Source organism: Dromiciops gliroides, chromosome 2 (assembly GCF_019393635.1).
Source record: "Dromiciops gliroides isolate mDroGli1 chromosome 2, mDroGli1.pri, whole genome shotgun sequence".
NCBI lineage: Eukaryota > Metazoa > Chordata > Mammalia > Microbiotheria > Microbiotheriidae > Dromiciops > Dromiciops gliroides.
The window spans coordinates 518,787,340-518,811,414 of record NC_057862.1 but is presented as its reverse complement, the minus strand read 5'-3'; the positions used below and the strand labels follow the sequence as shown (position 1 = coordinate 518,811,414).

Sequence of the window (24,075 nt, the reverse complement as noted above, 5' to 3'; positions counted from 1 at the left end):
TTGGGCAAGTCACTTCACCCCAAGTGCCTCACCAAAAAAAAACCCCCAAACAAACAAGAATTAAAGGGAACTTCGGAAGTCCCCCTTGGGCAACTAGGATAGAGCGCTGGCACTAGAGTCAGGAGGACCCGAGTTCAAATCTGGCATCAGACAGTGGTGTGACTCTGGGCAAATCACTTAACCCTTTTTGCCTCAATTTCCTCATCTGTAAAATGAGATGGAGAAAGAAATGACAAACCACTCCAGTATTTTTGCCAAGAAAACACCAAATAGGGTCGTGGAGAGTTGAACACACGTGAAACAACAACAATAACAACCATAACAACCAAACACCACAACAACCACAACAACCACCACCACCACCACAACAAAACAACAAAACAACAACAACCCCCAGAGGTCCTCTAGTCCCCAACCCTCTCATTTGATTAGGAACTGAGATCTAGAGAAATTGGGTGACTTGACCAGAGGCACACAGATAATAAACAACAGAGTATAGATTTGATTCCAGTATTCTTTCCACTGTACCACACTGCCTCCCTTGAGCACTGGTCTTCCAAATCCAGCTTCTATGTTCTTTCCACCATACCTTTTTGCTATCATCACAGTCATCCTAAAGGGGTTTGACAGGGGGATGGTAAAATTTTGGCTGAAAGAGAGGAGGCCTGTTGGGAGGCAGAGGGGCAGAGTCATTGTCACCAAAGAGAACAGAGTTTTACAAGGGCACTAAACATCCTGATTTCTAGAAAATAGGGATAGAAGGAGGGAGGGAAAAAGAAGGAAAGGAATTACTCAAGACAAATCGCTTGCTATATAATTCTGCTTGGGACAGAACAAAATAGGTGCAAATGTCTTCTCTGTTTTCATGGATGTGGACATACCATCCTAGGAGACTTGAATTCGAATTTGAAAATCATTATTTCCCCCTTCGTATAAGGGGAACATGGTAGGCATCCATTTATTTTTAATTTTTTTAGGTTGAGGATTAATGGAGCCAACAACCTTTAATTTTCCTAAAAGGATTTGAAAGGTAAACCACTCACCAGTTCTTTCCTTAGCCAATGCAAAGCTTCATCAATACTCTCAAAGCTATCCAGCTTTCTAGTAGTCAGAGGAGGCTCGTCCTGGATGTCACTCTCATGTAGCTGTTGTTGCAGCTTCCTTATGGGAGGCAACTCCTCTTCTCTGGATTTCCTTGGTTCTTTCCCCTCCTGCTCATCAGTAGACCTGGGGAAATTCCATGTCTGCTCCTCCAGCTTGGCTTGCCATTCCAGGTAGGAAGGCCTCCGAGTCTGCAGCCTCAGTTTCTCTGTGAGGACCTTCAGGCTCAGAAGGTGGTCATCAGGAGGAGGGGTTGCCCCTAAGTACCCTCCTTCTCCACCTACCACTTCTTCTATGTGGATCTGGGGTGTAGCCATCCTACAACCTCCTGGTTCCCCAAAGCATTGAGGTTTGCTGGCAACACAGTGCAATTCCTTTCCTCCTCTCCTTCCTCCTCCTCAGCCCCAGGCTCTTGAGGTCATTGCCTGGATGATGGTGTAGAAGAGCCACAGGAACTGGGTTGCTGCTGGCCCCTGGAAGCAACAAAGAAATGCAAAATGATATAACTAAGGCAGCAACTGTAACTCCCCTTCAGAAATGTGGCTGGATTGTTCTCAGGTTTAATATCATTCTTGGAGTCTTGATAGTTCCATACTATGCAAAGGGGCAGGAACAGACAAGCGTAAGCAGGAGTCTTTGGAGGAAACCTTTGCCAGGATGACCCAGAAGGGGTAAGCAGAGCACCAGGCAGTGCTGAAAAGCAAGCCCTCTCTATCCCTGTTGGCAGAGCAGGGCATGTGCTGAAGAGGCTCCCTAGTGCCGTGCCGGCCAGGAAGCTCTGCTAAGGTGCCTGGTGCCTGGGGCACCGGAGTGAGTGTGCAGGCTAAGCAGTGGCTCCAATGAGAACACAGGAACTCAAGAGTTTAACAGAAGGGTTCCTGGGATGCTGGTACAAAGGTAACAATTCAAGATGTGTACTATTCTAAAGGACACCCTCATAGCAATCAAATCAACCTTCCCATTCCTAGAAAGGACATGTGAATTAATTGCCGCATGACTCCACCCATCATGTCAATGGCAAGGGAGACCAAAACATCCCTCTCTGGACACCACTCTCCTATATGTGTTGTCTTCTGTTAGAATGTAAGCTTCTTCTCAGACACAACACTATCTGTGTGACCCTGGGCAAGTCACTTAACCTTCATTGCCCCCAAAATAAAAAAAAAAATGTAAGTTCCTTGAGGATAAGAACCATGTTGATTCTTATATCTGTATTCCAGCACTTAGGGCAGCAACTGGCACCTAGGAAGCACTGAAGAAAAGCTTTTTAAAAACTAACTCATTCGTTCATCCATCCATCCATCCATCCATCCATCCATCCATCCATCCATCCATCCATCCATCCATCCACCCATCCATCCACCCATCCATCCATCCACCCATCCATCCACTTGACCATGGCATGCCCTCTCCCATATTACTCTCAGCCAAACTGTTCAACTCTATATCAGTGGTTTTTTAAATGGGGTTCATGGACCAGATTTCAAGGTGGGGGGGAGGTGATTTGTAAATTTGAATGGGAAAAAATATATCTGTACTTTCACTAACTTTGAACTGAAATTTAGCATTTCCTTCAGTGATGAATGAAGACAACAAACATCATCCTGAGAAGGGGTCCCCACAGGCCTGGATGATGGTATAGAGGATCCACAGGACTGGGGTCCTGTCAAAGGGGTCCATGACATAATATGACCTCACCACTCCTGTGCCTATGCTCACACGGTTCCCCATGCCTGGAATGTCCTTCCCCATCTTTCTCTGCTGAGTTTCTATCCATCCTTTAAACTTTCGGCTCAAATGCCACCTTTTGTAGGAGGCTTTCCTAGATCCTGCTGAAGGTCATGGGCTCCCCCTCCAATCTCACATCAAGCTTAGTTTTGCACCTTTGTAACGTACTTTTCATTCAGTGTTGGTATTATAGTTCTCTGTGCTGGCGTCTCCTCTGCCTGCCAGATTGAGTCCCAGGAGGCAGGGAGCATGCTGTTTGGAAGTTTTGTACCTCCCTCCTCCAGACCCCTAAGCAGCAGCTCAGTGCTCTGCACAGGGAGGTGTTAAATACATGTTTCTTGCTCTATGTTATTATCTGCTTCATAAGGTTATTGTTGACACTAGGTACTTTTCACTTCCTACTTCCAACTAATTATCTATGGCAAGTAGGCGTGTGCTTCTATTTAACGATCGCCTCTGGGAGAAAAACAAAAGCAGGATACACTTTTAAGTTTAATTTGCATTGTTGACATTTTCTCTATCACTTTCTTAAGTCTAGACAGTCAAGGAAACACTAAATCAGGCTCTGTTTTGCAGCATTTGCTGATTTCTGAGGTGCAAATGTTCACACTGAAAATTTAACAATCAGCTTCAAGCCAGTTGGAGCTGGCTCTAGCACAAGCCTGGAGGTGTCACCCTGTTCTGGCCTGTCCTCTGCTCAGGATAAGGAGGAGGTGTTTTCAGCCATAGGGAAGAAGAGTTGAATGTACTCAGGATTTACTGCTCCCAAGAATAATTGTGACTCACCTATTTGGGAGGCAATTTCTGTGTTTATCTTTGCAGCACCTTCCTGCAGGGCACTTTGTTTGGGTGATCTCATTTGTCCTCCCTAGGTCTTGGCCAAGGAGTCAGAAAGGAGAGATTTGATTCCCATTTTGTAGTTCAGGACGCCAGTATACAAAGTGGGAATGTGAGCCTGACTGATCCCTAATTAAACCAAGCAGAGGGTCTAGGCATTCAGAGTCTCAGCCCCTACTCTCTGTCTTCCAAAGGGCAAATGAGCAAGAAGAACTGGGATGAAATGAAAACAGGAGATAAAAGGCTGGGTCATAAGGTAGAACTTCTTAACGTCATAGTAACTGGAACATGGCATTAGGCTATGGATATCCTTTGTCTACAGGCTCTAGAGGAGACCAAACAATCCTTCACCTATCTGAAGACAGAACCTCAAGGCTTTCTTAAGGTCCCTTCCCCATTTTGCTCTGAGTTCTCCCTGGTAGAGCTGGGATTCTTTTTCTTTCTGTCCGATTTATAAGGAGTAGATTCAGATACCTGGACAAATTCAGAGTGTCTGAGCGATGTAGTAAAGAGAGCATCGGACTTTGAGATTAGAAGACCTGGGCTCATGCTACCAGTGTGCTTGAACAATTCACTTTAACCTCTTTGGGCCTCAGTTTCCTAACCTGTAAAATTGGGATAATAAAATACTACTTCACAGGATTGTTAAGTGGAAAGCACTTGGGAAATCACAAAGTGCTACATAAATATGAGGTCTCTTTAGAGGAACGAATAGCATTTCTCTCTCCTGGACAAACAGAACACATCAACTTTACACAAATGCCTTTGTAGATAAGGAGACCTCGACCTTGGGACACAGAACCCTTTGGAAGTGGGAGAATACAGGCACCCCAGAACACAATAAAGCAACTACTAGGTAACAGTGGGGAGGGAGAGCAGCCTGGGAGGAGCCAGCCCAAGGTATGATTTTTAGGTGGACAGGGAGGGATGGTTGCCTGCTATTTTAACTAATTATTCCTTGCTAACCAAGTGCGGAGTTCAATTGTTTCTGCCTGCTGAGACACTACAAGTACCCTTAAATTTCAGCACTCTGGCCATAGTAGTGGCTGGGGCCATTTAAAAAGCATAATTCTCCCCAGTCCAAAAGAAAAGGTGCCTTCTACAGCATCTCCCAATCACTCCCAGCCTTTACCCAAATCTTGCCTTGCAGCCTTGCAGGATGTAGTGGGTGTAGTTATTCATTGTGTGTGTTAGCTACTCTTACCTCCCACAGGGGTTCCACAACACTGAAATCATAACTGTAATTGTTTCTACCAAATCCCTTTGAAGAAGATGCAATTTAAGATTTTTTAAAAATGTAAGGTAGACTTTGTTCCTCTTTTTGTGAAGAGATAAAGATGAATGGAAGTTGAGATGTCATCAAGTGTACTTTACACATCCCCACAGAGAGTGAGTGGGAAGCAGAGAATTATGTTGTTGGAATCTCTGTAGATCTCATAGTTTGAGTGGCTTTCCTACAATGCTGCTGGGGAGTGGGTTGTTACCATCCCTCTGTGTTTTGAAGAAGCCAAGGGAGGGGAGAGAGCTGTAGATTCATTATGGGTTTCTAATCATGACACTCAGTTGGCAGAGTGCCTGTCTTTCTGAATTCAGATTCTGTAAGGCATTGACAGGTGCAGACATAGTAGCCACTCTCTGGGGCTCTTGAGTGTTAATCCTGGTTATTGATCCAGTTGATGTTAACATTTATACCCTGGGGCCCCTTCAAATCTTTCCTAGGAAACCCTCCATGACTAGGCAGATTGGCTGATAGATCTACAAACTTCTGAGTCAAGCAATTTTATTTATATGGTAACCTTTCTGAGCTTCAGTTTCCTCTTGGTTTTGTGAGTATCCTATGAGAAGGTGCTTTGAAATTTTGTGGATGGCTTTGACAATGTGATACATTTTTAATAATGTTCATTTTTATCAATGGGTAATAGGGCCAATGAGAGGCAGTGTTGAGAAAGCCAGACTCAGAGTCAGGAAGACCTGTATTCAAGTCTTGCCTATGACACATACTGACTATTTGACCCTGGGCAATAACAAGCATTTACATGGTGCTTTCAGGTTTATAAAGCTCTTTACAGGTATTATTTAATTTGATCCTCACAACAACCCTGGGAGGTAGGGGCGATTATGACTGATTTCCATTTTACAGATGAGAAAATGGGAAGATAGGGGTTAAATGATTTGCCCATGATCACTTTTAACACCCTTCTGGGGTTAAGCGTTGAAATCTCTCTGAGGGCCAGGTGAAGTGAGTTCTAAAAGAATCTGCTGAGTAGAATTCATTGGCATTAATCTTCTAGTGCCCAGGTCATTAAGGGGAGTAAACAGAGTGAGGGCACCTGACTCTCCTCTGAAACTGTCTAAGTATGTGAACAAGGCTAGACTAGAATTTCTGCAGTGATCGAAGTCAAAGGGAATTCAGTTGAATCAACACAAACACTCATGAGGCCTGAAGGCTAGAGTAGACTCCTACCCACTAATCTAAGACCAGATGTGTCCACAGGAAGACTATGAGCCTCATGACTCAGGAACTGAGTGGGTGGCTACAGACAGGGAGAAGGAACACAGTTCACCATCCATCAGAAAAGAGGATCTTTGAGTCAAGAAAGTTTTGCAGAAACCATAGCTTACACGGTTTGGGGGTGTCTACCACTTCTTAATAGGATAACCCTTGAACAAATCATTTGGAACTTCAGTGTCCTTAGCTACAAAATGGGTGGACTAGGCTACCTACCTCACAGGATGGTTGTGAGAATCTAATATACATATAGAAAATGAATCTTATAGTTTGAAAGCTGAAAATATAAACGTTAAATTAATTTTTAAAATGTGTATACAGGGGGCAGCTAGGTGGCACAGTGGATAAAGCACCGGCCCTGCATTCAGGAGGACCTGAGTTCAAATCCAGCCTTAGACACTTGACACTTACTAGCTGTGTGACTTTGGGCAAGTCACTTAACCCTCATTGCCCCGCCCCCCCAAAATGTATATGCATATTGAATGTTCTTAGTAATGATAAAATGCTTACATAAATATGAGCTAATGTTAAAAAATACTTATAACTCTTGGGATACTTATATTTACTGATCTTCACAGCTCAGGTTGTGGGTTTAGATTCTGCAAGAGTTGCTTAGTGCAACTAGGTGGCACAGTAGATAGAGCACTGGTCCTGAAGTAAGGAAGACCTGAGTTCAAATTTGACCTTAGACACTTACTAGCTATGTGACCCTTGCCAAGTCACTTTACCCTGTTTTGCCTCAGTTTCCTCATCTGTCAAATGATCTGGGGAGGGAAATGGCAAACCACTCCAGTATCTTTGCCAAGAAAACCCCAAATGGAGTCATAAAGAATTAAACAGGACTGAACAGCAACAGAAGAAGCTGCTACAAGCTCCCTTGTAGCCAGTTTCAGGTTACTGAACTGTTAATCCCATAAAGTTAGGCACAGGTCATAGCCAAACTTTTTATCTTCCCCCCAGGAACTAGCCCAGAAACCTGCACCTGTTACTTGCTTAATACATATTTGTCAAATGAATAAATGAATTTAACAAGTCTCCCAAGTCAGAAGATCTTTACATCTAACCTAAATCCTTCCAACTGTAACATAAGGCCTTTTACTCTTGTTCTGGTCTCAAAGTATGATGAGGGTCTAAGACAGGGATTCTTAACATTTATTGTAGTGAAGCCTATAGGCCCCTTCTCAAAATAATGTATTTAAAAGCATACAACAAAATGCACAGCATTACAACTGACATACTGAAATTGTTATCAAAATAGATTTTAACCACTAAAGAAATGTTTTGCATGACTTCATATATGTAATAGCAATTACATTTTTTTTTTACCTTCTCATTGGTTTGGGGGAAAAGTGGATGGAGAATTTAGATCTAAAAAAATTTTTTTTAATTAATAAAATATTAAAAAAAAATAAAAAAACCTCAACTAAATTCATGGACTGCTGGTCTAAGATGTGAAGCTAAAGAATCTCTTATCATTTGAATCCAGTGGTATCTTGAAAAACAAGCACCATTTTGTAATTATAATGACCAAGCTTGGCCCCCAAAACCTTTTGGTGAGAATGTATCCCCCTCCCTTCTTTGCAAAGGTGGGGAATATGGGCATGGAGCATTGCATATACCATCAGATGTGGCTCACATACTGGTTACAGAGGGTTGGGTTTTTTGTTTTTATTTTTTTAAACTTTTAAAGTTTTATTTGTGTTGTGTTTTTGCATTGCATTTACATATTACACCTACTACATGAGAAATCTCTTTGCAACAAGGTATAAGTAAAACTAACAATACTGTGACTTCTTCCGAAAGTGTGTGCAACATTCCCAATAGTAGCATTTCCCTGCCTCTTTTTTTTTGTTTTAATGAACAGAAATCTATTTTCCTCTTTCTCTCATCTCCCAATCTATTAAAAAAAGAGAAAATTTTCTTGTAACAAAAACCATATTTTTCTCATTCTGTGCCCTAAAACCCATCGCCTCTCTGTAATAGATAGCATGTTTCACCATTGATCCTCTGGAATCCTGAATAGTCACTGTATTAATTTATAGGTCTTACATCTTTGTTTTCACAGTGTTGTAAATTGTTCTCCTGGTTCTGCTCATTTGATTTTTCATCATTTCATAAAAGTCTTCAAAATTGTTTATTTTTATAATACCGATGTTACAGTATAAATCAATTTTGGTTTTCTTATTTCATCAGTTCTTTTCATGTCTCTTTGGGACAGCTAGGTGGCATGGTGGATAGAACACTAGCCCTGAAGTCAGGAGGACCTGAGTTCAAATTTCACCTCAGGCACTTATTAGCTGTGTGATACTGGGCAAGTCACTTAACCTCAATTGCCTTAAAAAACATACAGGCCCATATCCAGTCATCCTGATGTACATCTTGCCACTGGACCCAGATGGCTCTGGAGGAGAGAGTGAGTTTGGTGACCTTACACAGCCCTCCCTCACTAAAATTCAATTGTCATGACATCACCCCTATGTCATAGTCTCCTCTTTGAGAATAAAGGACAGACAGACAAACAACAACAATCATGTCTCTGAAGTCATCTCTTTTTTCATTTCTTAGAGCACAATAGTATTTCATGAATTCAAGTACCAAAACTTGTTCATTTATATTATTACTGAATCCCTTTTTTTCCTTTTTATTCTTTGTTATGAGACAGCTTTCTGGATGGAGGAGGGAGCCATATTGGGAAATAAGGGTAATGGAGGAGGAGGAGGAGGAGGAGGAAGCAAGAGCAGGCAAAGGGATGTCTCATGGAGTCCAGCTACCTAAGATCATGATATTTCCAGCAATGCTCATGATTTTTCCTCAGGGGGTGGATGTGGGTGGGTGGGGGTGAAATTAGCCTTTCTGCAGCAGTCAGGTCTGAAGACACTGAAATGCATATACATGGGACCCAGTACACTGTGAGCTCCTTAAGAGCAGGGATGGGGTGTTTATGGTACCCAGTTTGCTTTGTCTTTCTTTTTTTGGTGGGGCAATGAGTGTTAAGTGACTTTCCCAGGGTCACACAGCTAGTACATGTCAAGTGTCTGAGGCTAGATTTGAACTCAGGTCTTCCTGAATCCAGTGCCGGTGCTTTATCCACTGTGCCACCTAGCTGCCCCTTTGTCTTTCTTTTTAATCCCTTTTGTACAGTACCTGACACACAGTAAGCAATTAATAAAAACTTAATGACTGATTGACTGCGGGACTCTTCTTGGTGAGGCTCCAGATTAAGGCTGGCTCCTGGCCCTGGTCTCATTTCTCAACCTCACTGAGATAAAGCAAAACACCTTACAGCTCTTAGGTGGGTAAAGTGAAATCACTCAGCTAACATCTTTGCCGCTTTGTGACATAATCTGTTTACTTGGGAACCTGTCAAACCCACTTCCTAGACAGGGAACACTGGTGTTAACAAGTGCTGTTGGCTTCTGCTTAGCTGGTTCTCGCACTTTGAATGGAGGGAGCACTCTTGTTTTGAAGAGGTAAAGCTCTCCCTTCTGGCTAGCCTTTATGTAATTTTACTCACCTTCAGTACTCACTAAGGGACTTGAGAGAGTCGAAACTGGAATCAGCAGGAGTAGGTAAATTGGATTCCCAGTAACCTCCAAACCTATATGTACCCTGGTTCCTCATGAGTTTAATGAAGATAATTTTATTTTATTTTATTTTTTTAGTGAGGCAATTGGGGTTAAGTGACTTGCCCAGGGTCACACAGCTAGTAAGTGTCAAGTGTCTGAGGTCGGATTTGAACTCAGGTCCTCCCGAATCCAGGGCCAATGCTCTATCTACTGCGCCATCTAGCTGCCCCTTAATGAAGATAATAATGCCTGCTCTACATAGCCAATCTGTTGTCATACCTCCTCATTTCTACCTTCACAAGATCCCTCAGATGTGCCCCCTTCTCTTCAATAACAGCTGCCACCTTACTTCAGCCTTTCAAACTCTCACTTGGATTATTGTAATAGCCTTCTAATAGGCCTCCTTGCCTCTGGTCTCTCCCCTCACCAAGCCCTTCTCCATTCACCTACCAAAGGGATTTTCCTGCAACACAGATCTGAGTCATGTTACTCAATGAACTCTAATGGCTCCCGTTTTTACCTCCAGGATCAATTATAAAAAGCTCTGTTTGACTTTTAAAGCCTTTCACAAGCTGCCTCCTTTCTCTCTTTCCAGTCCTTATACATTTTCCCCTTCCGTATGCCCTCCAATCCAACCATAGCAGCCTCCCTGCTGCTCCTCTGGTGGAACTCTCCATCTGGCCATTCCTGGCACCTGGAATGCCCTTCCACCTCGCCTCGCCCTCTTAACCCCCTTGGCTTTCTGTAAAACTCATTTTAAATCCCACTTTCTGTAGGACTTTTGGTGTCCTGTGCTTCCTACAAGTGCCTTCCCTCTAAGGTGACCTCCCATGTGCTTTGTACATATTCCGAGTGCACGTCATTTTTGACATGTCTCCACCATTAGAATATGAGCTCCTTAAGGTAATGAAGAGTGGTTTTACTTTTCTTTATATCTCCAGTGTTTAGCGCAATGCCTGACACATGTTATTGTTGTTCATTTGTTGAGTCACGTCCAACTCTACATGACCCTATTTGGGGTTTTCTTGGCAAAGATCCTGGAGTGGTTTGCCATTTCCTTCTCCAGCTCATTTTACAGATAAGGAAACTGATGCAAACAGGGTTAAATAACTTGGCCAGGGTCACACAGTTAGGAAATGTCTAAGGGTTGCATTTGAACCCAGGTCTTCCTGACTCCAGGCCTGGCATCCCATCTACTGCGCCATTTTGCTGTCCGTCTGGCACATAGTAAGCACTCAATAAATGTTTATTTACTTCTTCACTCCTGTTTCTAGATTTCTTTCTTAACTAGAGCCCAACAGCCTTCTCACTCTGGAAGAGATTATTCTTCCCCTTTAACCTCTTTCTCTGATTGGTCAGTTCCTTCCAGGACATCCCTTTTAAGGAAAGTGTCCAAGTCAGGACTGTTCATTCGCTCCTTCACTCTTCTAATTCTGTACCTCTTTTCCCACTATTCCCTTGTGGGTAGGGCAATAATAACAATAGCTAATATTTATATCTACTTTAAGGTTTGCAAAGTACTTTACAAATATTATCTCATTTAAGCCTCACAACAATTCTAGGAGGTATGTTTTATCATTATCCCCATTTTACAGATGAGGAAATTGAGGGAGGCAAAGGTTAAACAACTTGCCATGGGTATAAGACCTAGTTGGTGGGCGAGGACAGATTTGAACTCAGACCTCCTTGACTCCTGGCTCTATCCACTTGCCACCCACCCCACTTTCAGCTTCCTTTTACAAGTTGTCATCCCTCATTAGAATATAAATTCCTGGGGCAGCAAGGTGGCACAGTGGATAGAGCACTGGCTCTGGATTCAGGAGGACCTGAGTTCAAAGCCGGCCTCAGACACTTGGCATAACTAGCTGTGTGACCTTAGGCAAGTCACTTAACCCGAAGAAGGAGAAGGAGAAGAAGGGAGAAGGTAAATTCCTTGAGGGCAAAGACTTTCTTTTTGCAACCTCAGCTCTTAGCAAGGTGCCTAACTCATAGGATTTTTTGTTTTATTTTGTTTTGTTTGTTTTTTGAATTCAGGATCTCAGAATCCATTTACATAACCTTATAAAAGGTTTCCTCAATGTGCTGTACATCAACCACCAGGGCCCCAACCTTCCTTGTCATTCATTCACACCCTGATGTCCCCTAAGCAATTGAGAAGAAGACAGACTTTGTAGCTGACAATAGAGCATTTCGAGAAATGCTTCTACTATATTGTTTTGCTTTGTTTTCACGGAATTACAGCATCTGAGAATTGTAAGGGACCTCAGTGGTCATTTAGTGCAACCCCTGGATGAAAGGAGTCTTCATTGTACCGTGTATGGCCTGTGATCGTCTGGCCTCTGCTTGCAGGCTTCCAAGGAAGGGGACCCCTGCCCTTCTGGAGACTTTCCACCCCATTCCACTTAATAAGGTTTTTTCTTACATCTTGCCTTAATTTGCTTCTTTGCAAATTCCTAATTCTGTCTTCAGGGGCCAAAGAGAATAGGTCTAAATTCCCTCTCATGGGACAGCCTTTGTGTCCCCTTCATGTCCTCCCCGCCCAAGTTTTGAATCTCCAGGCTAAGTCCTAGGGCTCCCAAGTCCTTCAGCTGATCTTTATATGGTTTGGATTTAAAACATTTCAACCATCTTGTTTCCCCTCCTCTTAATTTCCCCTCCCTCCCTCTCTCCCACCTTCCTTCCTTAAAAAGGGGTGTCCTGAACTAGACAAACAAAACTGGCTGTTTTCAAGAAAGGTATTTCTGATTCTGTTCTTTATATTAAAATACGTTAATATTGGCATTTTTGGTTATAATAAAGTCTGATGATTATTTTCACTATTGATCACATAAACTTCTTATTCATTGTATATGTTATGATATCTTAAGTGCCTGGTTTACAGTGAGCATTTAATAAATGCTTATGGACTGACTACCTCACAAAATTTTGTGAGAATCAAATTAGATAATGTGCATCAAAATGCTTTGTAAGTAACCGCAAGGTTCTATGTAGAACAAATTATTATGAAAAGGCAGCATTTGGTAGTATTGTGTGGTATTTGTATAACTGGGTGTAGTGTAGTATAATAAACTGGTAAGGGAGTTTGGATATTGACTGGTTGTATGACCCTGGGCAAAATCACTCAGGGTTGGGAGACAACCTACTAAAGTAACAGGCAAGATGCAGGGAAATCCCAGAGACCTTTGGAAAGGGATCTCTCTCAACTAGGAGTTCTCTACTGAAGCTGATAAAATCACTCTTGGGGCAGCTAGATGGCGCAGTGGATAAAGCACCGGCCCTGGATTCAGGAGTACCTGAGTTCAAATCTGGCCTCAGACACTTAACACTTACTAGCTGTGTGACCCAGGGCAAGTCACAACCCCAGTTGCCTTACAAAAAAAATAAAATAAAATCACTCTTACCCTATGACAATGGGGAGTCACTGAACATTTTTAAATGAATTTGTTGTTTCAGGAAGAGCAAACTGCTAAAGGAGTGAGGGGAAAAAAGAAGAAACCAGAAGAAGGGAGATGTGGGAGAATTCTATTGCTATAGTTCAGACAGGTCACAGCCTGGAGCGGCATAGGGCTGATGGAACAGAAGGCTTGGCTGTATTCTTGTTGCTCCAAGTCTAGTGTTCTTTCCACTATACCACATTGTGTCGAATTGGTAATATCTTGGAATGAAGTACTTTTGCCCCATGGAAAATAAAAGGAAAGGATCCCATGGATGAAGTGCCTCTCCCAGTCCCATTCGGGAATATTGTACTAATGGGGCCCCAGAGGTAGTTACAGGGGACAGAAAAACATGATCAAATGGGAAACGAATGATGAGAGACTTCCACCTAAAGCCTTCCCAAATTAGCACTGTCCCCCCCAAATGCCCCTGAGTCTTTCATTTCAGGATATTGTGTGAGAAGTTCTATAAGAAGGACAAAAAGTTGGACAAAGCTTTCTCTAAGAAGGAAAGAAGCAATGGAATAATTATTTGGAGGCAGTAAACTAATTGCACCATCAGTCATGGCTATGTAATCATGACCAAATCCCCTTAATGGTGTTGCAGGACAGTAAATCCCTAGCTATGGGCAGAGAAAATGCCCTGGCTAGACATGCCCCAATGACTACAAAGGTCCAGGGCAGCTTCTATTTCTTCATGGTGGTCATGACAGTATCATCTAAGACCAAAGGGTGGGAAGCCTCTTCCTACGTGAACACCAGCCTCACTGACTTCCCTGAGGTACCATCATTGCTAATTAAAAACTCCTCATCTGAGGCCTTGTTCTCATTTCTAGTCTCCAATATATGATGAGCTCTCCAACCACAGATTAAAGCACTAGTATGTTCTCCAGAGAATTACTGAGTCCTCTAGAAAGTATCTGAGATGGGGAGAAATTGTGGACTGTTGGATCGAATGTTCTGAAGTGTTCTTCCAGTTCTAACTACTTCCCCTCTTACATTTTACAGATGGGTAAATTGCAGCCCAAAGAGGAAACATTTCCCCAGATTACACGGTTAATGAATGGAAGAGGTGGGACTGGCCACTACATCTCCTAATTCCCAGTCCACTACAACAATCTGCCCTATTTTTGTCCAGTTGATAGAGACTAGGAGTTCAAATCTGGCCTTAGACACTTCCTAGTTGTATGATCTAGGGCAAGTCACTTAATCTCTGTCTTTGGCTCAGTTTCCTCATCTATAAAATAGCAATCATAGAACCGACCTCCAAAGGTCTCTGTGAGGATAAAATGAAGTAGTATTTGTAAAGCACCATATAAATGCTAGCAGTCATTATTCTAATGGATTCATTGGACCACAGATTGAGAGATGGAGAGGACTTTGGTCCAACTTTCTCATTTACAAATGAAGAAACTGAGGCTCAGAGAAATTAAGTTACTTGCCCAAGGTCACACAGTCAGCAGCGGTCAGGATTCAAATCCAGGTCATCTGACTCCAAATCCAGTGTTCTCTCCTCACTTCACCAGGCAGAAATGCATCTCTGATGTGAATTCTAGAACTTTAGATCCACAGACAGATGGTTTATTTAATTGAGGTGAAGAGGAAACAAATGCAGGATGGAAGACAAGGAAATAATGCAGAAATAGGTGCAATGTATCAGCATGAACACAAAAGCTTAAAGGACTCTAAGAAGAAAGTGGAAGAAAGTATAAGGCTACGTAATACTTGTCTTACCAGGCCACCGTAGATCTGTATCACAATCCTTTCTGTCCTTCCACTTCTCCACCCACAGAAGCGACAGAGCCATGTCCCTCCTCCCCCATTCCTAGAACCTGAGCTGGGATACATGAGATCATGTCTGCAAAGAACTGGGACATTCTAAATCTGCCATGCCCATGGGGGGCTTCCGGAGCCATTGGCAACTCCCAGGGAAGCAGAGGTAGGAGTATGAGGTATCATCCTCCCCTCCTCTGGTAGACATACTGTCTGAACCATAGAAAGCTCTGATGCTGTTGACAATTGTAGCCATTACTGTCCATGAACTCCTACAGTAGGAGTTCTGAGAAAGCAGGAAGGGCTGGCCTGGGGAGCAGATAAAGTTCACAGGCCTCTATGTGGTAGAATATAAGGGTCTCAAAGAAAAGATCTCAAAACATTTCTCCCACTACTTAGGATTATAAAATCCTGGAGTTGAAAGTGACCTTAGAGGATCTAATCTAAACCTTGACTTATGGAGGGACACCTAATAGCTAGCACAACATTTTGCTAAGCACTTAAAAAATGCTTGTTTAATTGGATTGAATCCCCTCTCTAATATTCCTTAATGTACTTTATCTTCTGCTTGACCACTTCTGAAATGAAAGCTCATTGCCCCCGCTGGGTGGTGCAGTGGATAAAGCACTGGGCTTGGAATCAGGAAGACTTATCTTCATGAGTTCAAAGCTGACTCAGACATTTATTAGCTATATGACCCTGCACAAGTCACTTAACCCCGTTTGCTTCAGTTCCTCAACTACAAAATGAGCCAAAGAAATAAATGGCAAACCACTCCAGTATCTTGGCCTAGAAAACCTCAAATGGGGGCAAAAGAGTCAGAGATGATGGAAACAACCAAACAACAATTCGGTGATATAGCACTAGGCTGCTGAGACCCATGATCACAGAGGCCTCCAGGATCACAGAGTCTTAAGAAGATTTTCCCAGGAGACTTTGGAGGACCTCTCTGGATAGAGAATTCTGGGGGTTAGAGTACATTTAGGCATCCAGGAGAACCCAGTATGTTTTGAGGTTTTTGTTTGTTTGTTTGTTTTGCGTGGGGCAATGGGGGTTAAGTGACTTGCCCAGGGTCACACCGCTGGTAAGTGTCAAGTGTCTGAGGCCAGATTTGAACTCAGGTTCTCCTGACTCCAGGGCTGATGCTTTATCCACTGCGCCACCTAGCTGCCCCACCTTGTTTTGAGGTTCTACTGACCTTTGAGGAATGGACTTCTGCCCAAGTTTGGAGGCACCAACAGAAGAGATATGAGCAAGATGCAAGCTAGGGAGTACCCAGGTTGGAGATCAAGAGAAGGTTGGCATGTTAAAAGAGTGGTCTGGAGCTGAGACAAAGCCACATTGGTAGATGTAGCAGTCAGTCAAAGTGAAATCCAGTCAATAGCTTCTTTGTCCTCATTTGGGAAATAATCATAGAGAGTTTAAATCTCTTTCTTCTAAAAATATCCCTCAGACCAGTGATTGGAGGTGGATGTTAGAAGGGAGCAAGATGAGATCCTAGTTGTAGCTTCCTATACTTAGAAGATATATTTATTTGCTTTTTTTTGGTGTTTTCTAACTGCTAATAAATTACATGGCCATTAAGAGTAATTTTTTCTAAGCCTATGAATTTACAGTTAGTGATAGAAAAAACTATGCTAAAAAGAAGAGATTTTCTTGCTTTTATTCAATGGCCTATCAATAAGAGAGAGAATTTCTGCAATTTGAGTAATTTACTAGGAGTATTCCACTAGGTTATAAACATTAGGCTGCCTTTGAACCTGGAATGAGACTTATAAATAAAGATAAGCCAGCAGCAGAAAGGGATAGGAGTTCATGTGCTTGTACAAAGTGTACCAGAAAGGCACTGCCATCACACAAACATAACCCCTAGAGAGCCACAATATTACATTTCCTTTTTAATAGTTGTTAGGAATTCCCGACTTATTTGAGCAAAAATCTGCCTTCTTGTAACTACTATCTATTTATTAGTCCTAGTTCTTTCCATGTAAAATAGTGGTGCCTGAAATTCCACAATTAGGCATTCATTCCTTGGGATCTTGAAGACTTTTGCTCTTCAAAAGTCCCACCAGTACTATCAAGAGTCGGTAATATCTTAAATGAATGAGGTAGTGAGAAGTTCCAGAATCAAACTCTGTTGATTTTGAAAGATTATATAGGCTTAGCCCTGGTTTCACGGTTTCCAGGAGTCACACCTGGTTTCTCCCAGGTGATTAAAAAAAACTTCTGGGTTCTACCTCCCCACTGTATTCTTCAGTACCTGTAATACAGGTAGGGAGAAGGTTGGAAGTATTAGAGATAAGGGGAGTAGGTTGGGACAGAAGTTTAAAAAAAAAAAAGGTTTAGACAAAGATAAAGTTCAGGGCCTTAACAGGAGCTTATGTCTGATTTTTCCCCTCCTTCCTTCCTTCCTTCCTTCCTTCCTTCCTTCCTTCCTTCCTTCCTTCCTTCCTTCCTTCCTTCCTTCCTTCCTTCCTTCCTTCCTTCCTTCCTTCCTTCCTTCCTTCCTCCTTCCTTCCTTCCTTCCTCCCCTTCCCCCTCCCCTCCTCCCCTCCCCTCCCCTCTCCTCTCTCCTCCCCTCCTCTCTTCTCCTTTCCTTTCCTTTCTTCACAGGTAGGAGAGGGGACACAAGGCTAGACTATCCTGGGCTCAGCTGACTAAAGGAAAGCAGAAATGAGAACCTAGTACATTTTGGGGTGGGGGGGCATTGGTCACATTTTTTTTTTTTTTGCAGGTCAATGGGGGTTAAGTGACTTGCCCAGGGTCACACAGCTAGTAAGTGTCAAGTGTCTGAGGCCGGATTTGAACTCAGGTACTCCTGAATCCAGGGCCGGTGCTTTATCCACTGTGCTATCTAGCTGCCCCCGGTCACATTTTTTTTGAATCAGTAATCTTCAATTGAGGATAAAGAGTTGTGACTCCTAGTTAAACATGAGATCTCCACTTTACAAATCACACTGAGAAAATGAAATTATCTCTGGAAGGGGCTCAGGATACTGATGAGAAAAGCTCTAGAAAAATCCTGAAGTATCAGTCTCAAGCTTCCTGGCATTGCCTGGATGAGTCTACTGGGAACCAGCAGTGAAGAACTATGGGTGTGTTGTATTTTTTTAAAAAATTCTTGACTGCGGTTGCCATGGTAACTGGAGCCATAGGGGACACATGCTGCTCTGGCCTTGAGCTGCTATTCTTCCCCTGCCTTATCTTCCTGCAAGCTCCTGTTCAGAGACAGTGAAGGGGGTCTCTGAGATGAGAGAAAAGGCGCTTACTGGGTCCAAATGACATTGCTTACTCCCAAGATGTCTGGCCTTTGCTGACATTCCATTCAAAATGTTCCTTTCAGTAACAGTAGCTGAGATCTCTTTTCACAGAATCATTATCTAGCTATCCCATTGCAGCAAGGGAGGGTAGGCATGTCTAGGATAATAGGATCACAGGTTTATAGCTGGAAGGGGCCTTAGAAACAGCTTTGTCCATATCCCCCTAACCCCCAGCCCCATTCATTTTATAGATGAGAAAACAGAAGTGAAAAGACTTGCTTAAAGTCTCAGAGGTAGCCGGGACAAGGATTGGAATCTAGGACCTCTGATTCCAAATACAATGCTCTTTCCACTGACTCATGCATGTGGAAATGTTGATTTTCTCATATCCAAAAATGAATCCCTGCTTGGGCCTGGTGTGACTTCTGGCAAGGAGAGTTCTGACCATGGACAGATGATGTTATCTGGATGTGGTCTCTTCATTTAAGGAGACACAGTATTTTGTTCTTCTATGCACTCCATCCAAGTTGATTTCTTCTTCATTTCCTGAGCTCACCAAGGGCATTTACTTCTCTGGGTCATTGCTCATTCAATGTCTTTAGCACTGAGCAAAAGAGGTAGCAATTTGGAATGGAAGGAGCAGTGGTGTGGAGGTAAATATTTAACAACCAGCTCTCCCAGGAAGAGGATTTTATCCTTCTACTAGCTGGAACTACTGTATGGGAGTCAGTATAGTGAATTGGGAAAGATCTTTGACTCAAGAGATATGGGTTCTAGCCTTGGCTTTGCCACTTGAGATGTGTGACCTTGGGTAAGTCTTTTCTGAGCCTTGGTTTTTTTTTTTTTTGCTGGACAATGGGGGTTAAGTGACTTGCCCAGGGTCACACAGCTAGTAAGTCAAGTGTCTGAGGAGGGATCTGAACTCAGGTACTCCTGAATCCAGGGCCGGTGCTCTATCCACTGCGCCACCTAGCCGCCCCCCGAGCCTTGGTTTTGAGGGTGTTGGACCAGACAATCTTCAGAGACCCTCCCAATTCTGACATGCTATGAGTCAACTGAAACCACTCTCCCCAAGATTACCAGTGATCTTCTGACTGATAAGTGCATTGACTTCTTCTCATTCCTCATACTTCTTGACCTCTGTAGCTTTTGACACTACTGACAGCTCTCTCTCTTCCCTGGGTTTTCATGACACCACTCTCCTGATTCTTCTCCTACCTCTCTGATCTCTCCTCAGTTTCTTCCTCTGGATCATTAATCCATGTCCTACACCCTTTGTCAAGCCACGTCAAGAATTTATTAAGCACCTACTATGTCCCAAATGCTTGTTGACTGACAGCCAGGCATTGTTCTAAACACTCAGGATACAAAGAAAGGCAAAAGATGGTCCCTGCTCCCAAGGATCTCATAGTCTAATGGACAAGACAAACAGGATATATACAAGATAAATTAGATGGGTATACCCCAGAGTGCTGCCCTGGATACTCTTACTTTTCTTTCTCTTATATTCTCTCTCTTGGCAATCTTATCTGCTCCCTAAAGATTCAAGTGTTATCTCTATTTAGATACCTCTAGATCTACGTCCAGACCTCATCTTTCTCCTGAACCCCAATCCTGCATTACCAACTGTCTGTTGGACAACACCTGGATATCCAAAAGGCATCTCAAAATCAATGTGTCTAAGAAAGATCTTGTAATGGTAACACAAGAAATCAATCAACAAATGCTTAGTATGAGTGCTAGGCACAGACACTGTGCTAGGCACTAGGAACACAAAGACAAGAAAAAGAGCCTCTTCTTAACTTCTCTGTTGCTAGTGAGGGCATCACCATGCTTCTAAACATCCAAGTTTGTAACTGAGGAGTATTGTTCAACTCTCTATTCTCCCTCACCTCTCATGCTCTGTCAGTTGCCAAATCCTCTCAATTTCATCTCTACAATATCTTTGGCATCTGTTCCCTTCTCTTCATTGATCCAGCTAACACCCAGTTATGGTCTTGATAACCCCCCGACTTGGACAACTACAATAGCAGTTTATGTTAATTGCCTTTTGACCTTTAATCTCTCCCCTCCTCAATCTACCCTCCACATTAGGTATAGCTGCCAAATTGCTATACTTAAAAATCACAGACCTCCCATGACAATCCCCATCTCAAAAAACTATGCGCCTGGCAAGTGGTAGAAGCTTAATGCATACTTGTTGAATTGGGGAAAGGTTGCTAGATTTGGAATCAAGCACCTAGGTTCAAATTTGAGCACTGTCCCTTGCTACCTGTGTGAACCTGAGCCAGTCACCTCTGTTTGAGCCTCAATTTCTTCATCTGTAAATTGAGGACTTGATTAGATCGTTTATAATCCTATCATCTTAAAATATTATGTTTGAGGCTAGGTGTTAGGTGTCGATGGGGTGAATAATATATAGTCCTTGCTTCAGGGAATTCAAGACCTAGGAGAGAGAAAATATGTACATAAATAACTATAATAAAAAACAATATGTGGCAAATGCCTCATAACTTTATGGACTTTCATAGTAATGTGGTATAATGAAAAGATCCCTGGACCTGGAATTGAGTTTGAATTCTGCTACTGACTTGCTGTGTGATCTTAGGTAACTTTCTTCTCCTCTCTGAATCTATCTCCTCATTCAGAAATGATGTCTAAGGAGCTTTTTGATCTAAGATGCTATTACTTTAGAGCTCATTATTAGATACTATTATTAGACATTATTAGCCTAAGGTGTTAGATAGACTGTGACCATCAGCCAGGTTATTCGCTTCCCAATGTAGAAGTAGAGACCTAGCCGAAATAAATGGAATTCATGACATTATTCCATGGCTGGTGATAGAATCACACAGCCCACACGCACACACTGAATGTCATCTGAGAAAATGGAAGGTTGATTAGAAAAAGCATCGGTTCTCCCTCCCACTTCCCCTCTCCACCTTGGGTATAGCTAAGAAATGGTGAAGACTGCTAACAACTTGGCATGATTACAGGAGAACTACCCAGTTACCTAGGAAATTCTTTAATACTTAAGAGAAATAATTAGGGAGAAATTGGGAACTCTGTCAGCTACTGAACAGATGAGGGATAGTCCTGGTAGTATATGAAAGAACATCAGGCAAAGAGATGACAGATTTCCAAGATAGAGAGTGGCATGTGCTTGCTCTCCAGACAAACTTTTATGAGACTGGAGGTTTTTCAGGAGGGGTAACAAAGGAGCATAGCCTCATTAAGAAGAAATCCCCAGACATGTATGGTATGCCAAAGACTGTGTTGCATAATGATTAGAGCATCAGAACTCAGTATTAGGAAGTCCTGGATTCAAATCTTACCTATGACACAAGAGATGTGTGACTGGGCAAATTACTATGCCTCAGTTTCCCCATTTGTAAAGTGAGAATTAAAAATATCAGGACTACCTGCCTCACAGGGTTGCTGTAAGGTTACATGAATGAGATAATGTATATTAAGTACTTTGCAATATTTATGTGATATATAAATCTCTGTAATTCTTATCATTAGGGTCCATGATGTAGGGAGAACTGTGTCTCTTGACAAAGAGGGGAAAAAACTGCAGAGGCCTTCCCTGGGGCGGTTAGGTGGCATGGTGGATAGACTGCTGAACTTAGAGTCAGAAGATTTGAGTTCAAATGCAACATTAAACACTTATTAGCTGCGTGACTCTGATCAAGTCACTTAACCTGTTTCCTCAACCGTAAAATGAGAATGATAATAGCACCCACCTCTTAGGGCTATTTTGAAGATTAAATGGGACAATTTAATGGGAAAGTGCTTAGTACAGTACCTAGCAAATAGTAGGCTCTTAATAAATGCTTGTTCCTTTTCCCCACAATGGCAAAGCTTGTACATAATGATAAAGATTTGTTCATATAAAGGGTCAGGACCTTGCTTTGGAGTAATAAGCCTTGCTGCCTACTTATATAATAAGGAGCTATAGAACCTTCTACTGGATCAAGACCAGACAGGGTTGCTTTTTGAAGGGTATCTTTTCCAAAAGTTCCGTTTCAGGTTTTTTTTTTTTTTTTTGGTGTATTGTTTTAGATCTTCCAATAAAACATTCTTACTTTAATTTTGTGAATTGCATTCTTTCAGGAGAAGGAAGTATCAACATTGGGTGATACCAAGTGGCAATTTCCCAATGTTTGGGGGAAGGAGGGGTGGGCATCATGCTTTGAGACAATTCATGCCAGGAGAACATCCGATGATAGGGTTGGAAAAACATTTGCCAGAATATAGTAAAGGTACTACATTTACTCGTTCTTATCTCCCCCCTTTCCTTCTTTCCCTCCCACTGTAGACATCGAAGTAATATTGTTCTAATTTTATTCCCCCAAAATATTTCTTGCATGATAAAACCTGAGGTTTGTGGATCAGGATTCAGAAGCTTTCAAGAGTTCTCTTTCCCCCACTGTCAACCCCAATCCTACAAAACCAGGCTTTCCCTGTCACTGAAGCCCCAGATCTTAGCACTGTGTCAGTGATGGAATGTTTCCCAAGAATAAGATTCCAAGGCCCTGGAGGGCATCGGGTGTGTCTTTTGTTCTTTGGCATTTCCCATAATACCCAGGATAGTGCTCAGTACACAACTGAGTTTCAAAGAATATTACTGATTAACTTTATCAGGAGCTCAAGAAATAACCCGTTCCAGCATGATAGTCACTTTCAGAACTGCTCAGGGAGATGGCAAAGTAATTTAGAGAGAAGAGCACCAGCCCTTGGTACTCAGCTATGGGATCACAGGATCATAGATTTTAGCAATACAAGGGACCTCAGAGTCTAATCCTCTGATTTTACAGATGAAGAATCTGAGGCTCAGAGAGGCAAATGATTTACTGAGCTTACCCAAATAGTAAACAATAGAGTAAGGATTTGAACCCTGATCCTTTCTTTGACTCCCAAACCAGTGTTGTTTCCACTATGCCATACTCCTTAGGTTCAAGCCTCTCTCCTTAATTCCTTCCATTTTTTAGAGGGCCTTCCTTCTGTGAGATTAAAATTGGATATTAGATCATAAATCTCCCCTACTTAACCTTTCCCTTAATTTATCTCCCAGACTAGTAAATGGAAGAAGCTTCTGGTTTTCTAGATAGAGCCTTTATTGTATGGTAGTCACAAGGTGATGTTGATTAGAAGGATAGGAAAGTAGAAATACAATACAAATCGTCTTAAGTCTAGGCTTAGTCTATATTCTGTATAAAACTCACCAAAAGCCAAGGCCACTTTTGGGGAGAGAGACCGAGTCAAGCGCGTGCTGTTAACCGAGAGCCGGGCCGAGTCAAACTCCAGTCCGCGTCTGTCTGTGCAGCGCAGCCAAGAGACCAGCGGAGCAGGAAAAAGCCCCCACTTCTGTTCTCTCCTTGCCTTTTAAGCTCGCACCCCGGAAGTCAGAAGTCGAGTGCTCAGCAGGCAATGCTGTTGGTCTCCTCCCCAAAAGGGTGGTCCTAAAAAAACCCCAAAACTGGCGTCTCTCCATTATCTAACCGACTGTTAAAACTTTTTACCACACTTCCTTTGAGGAAATCCTTCCCTCTCCCTAAAATATTTCTTATTAATCCTTATAATGTGTCTTACATGTGAAGGGTTGAATTGCTGTTGAGTTGTTTTAGTTGTGTTCGATTCTTTGTGACCCCATTTGGGGTTTTCTTGGCAAAGATACCAGAGTGGTTTGCCATTTCCTTCTCCAGCTCATTTTATAGATGAAGAAACTCAGGCAAGCAAGGTTAAGTGACTTGCCCAGGGTCACACAATTAGTGTCTGAAGCCACATTTGAACTCATGAAGTTCTTCCTTGCACTCAATCCGCTGTGCCTCCTAGCTGTCCAGAAGGGTAGTACAGTATAGTAG

General features: G+C 42.5%; 1 protein-coding gene across 1 annotated transcript in view; it reads right to left on the bottom strand.

Annotated features, from left to right (window-relative positions):
• The window catches only part of FAM167A (family with sequence similarity 167 member A), a 53,434-nt gene that overhangs the window by 15,847 nt on the left and 13,512 nt on the right, over positions 1-24,075 (bottom strand). The window contains exon 2 of the mRNA XM_043990155.1: positions 1,044-1,574. Within this exon, the coding sequence (XP_043846090.1) occupies positions 1,044-1,418 (375 nt within the window). The 5' untranslated portion in view covers positions 1,419-1,574. The remainder of the gene's footprint in view (positions 1-1,043; positions 1,575-24,075) is intronic.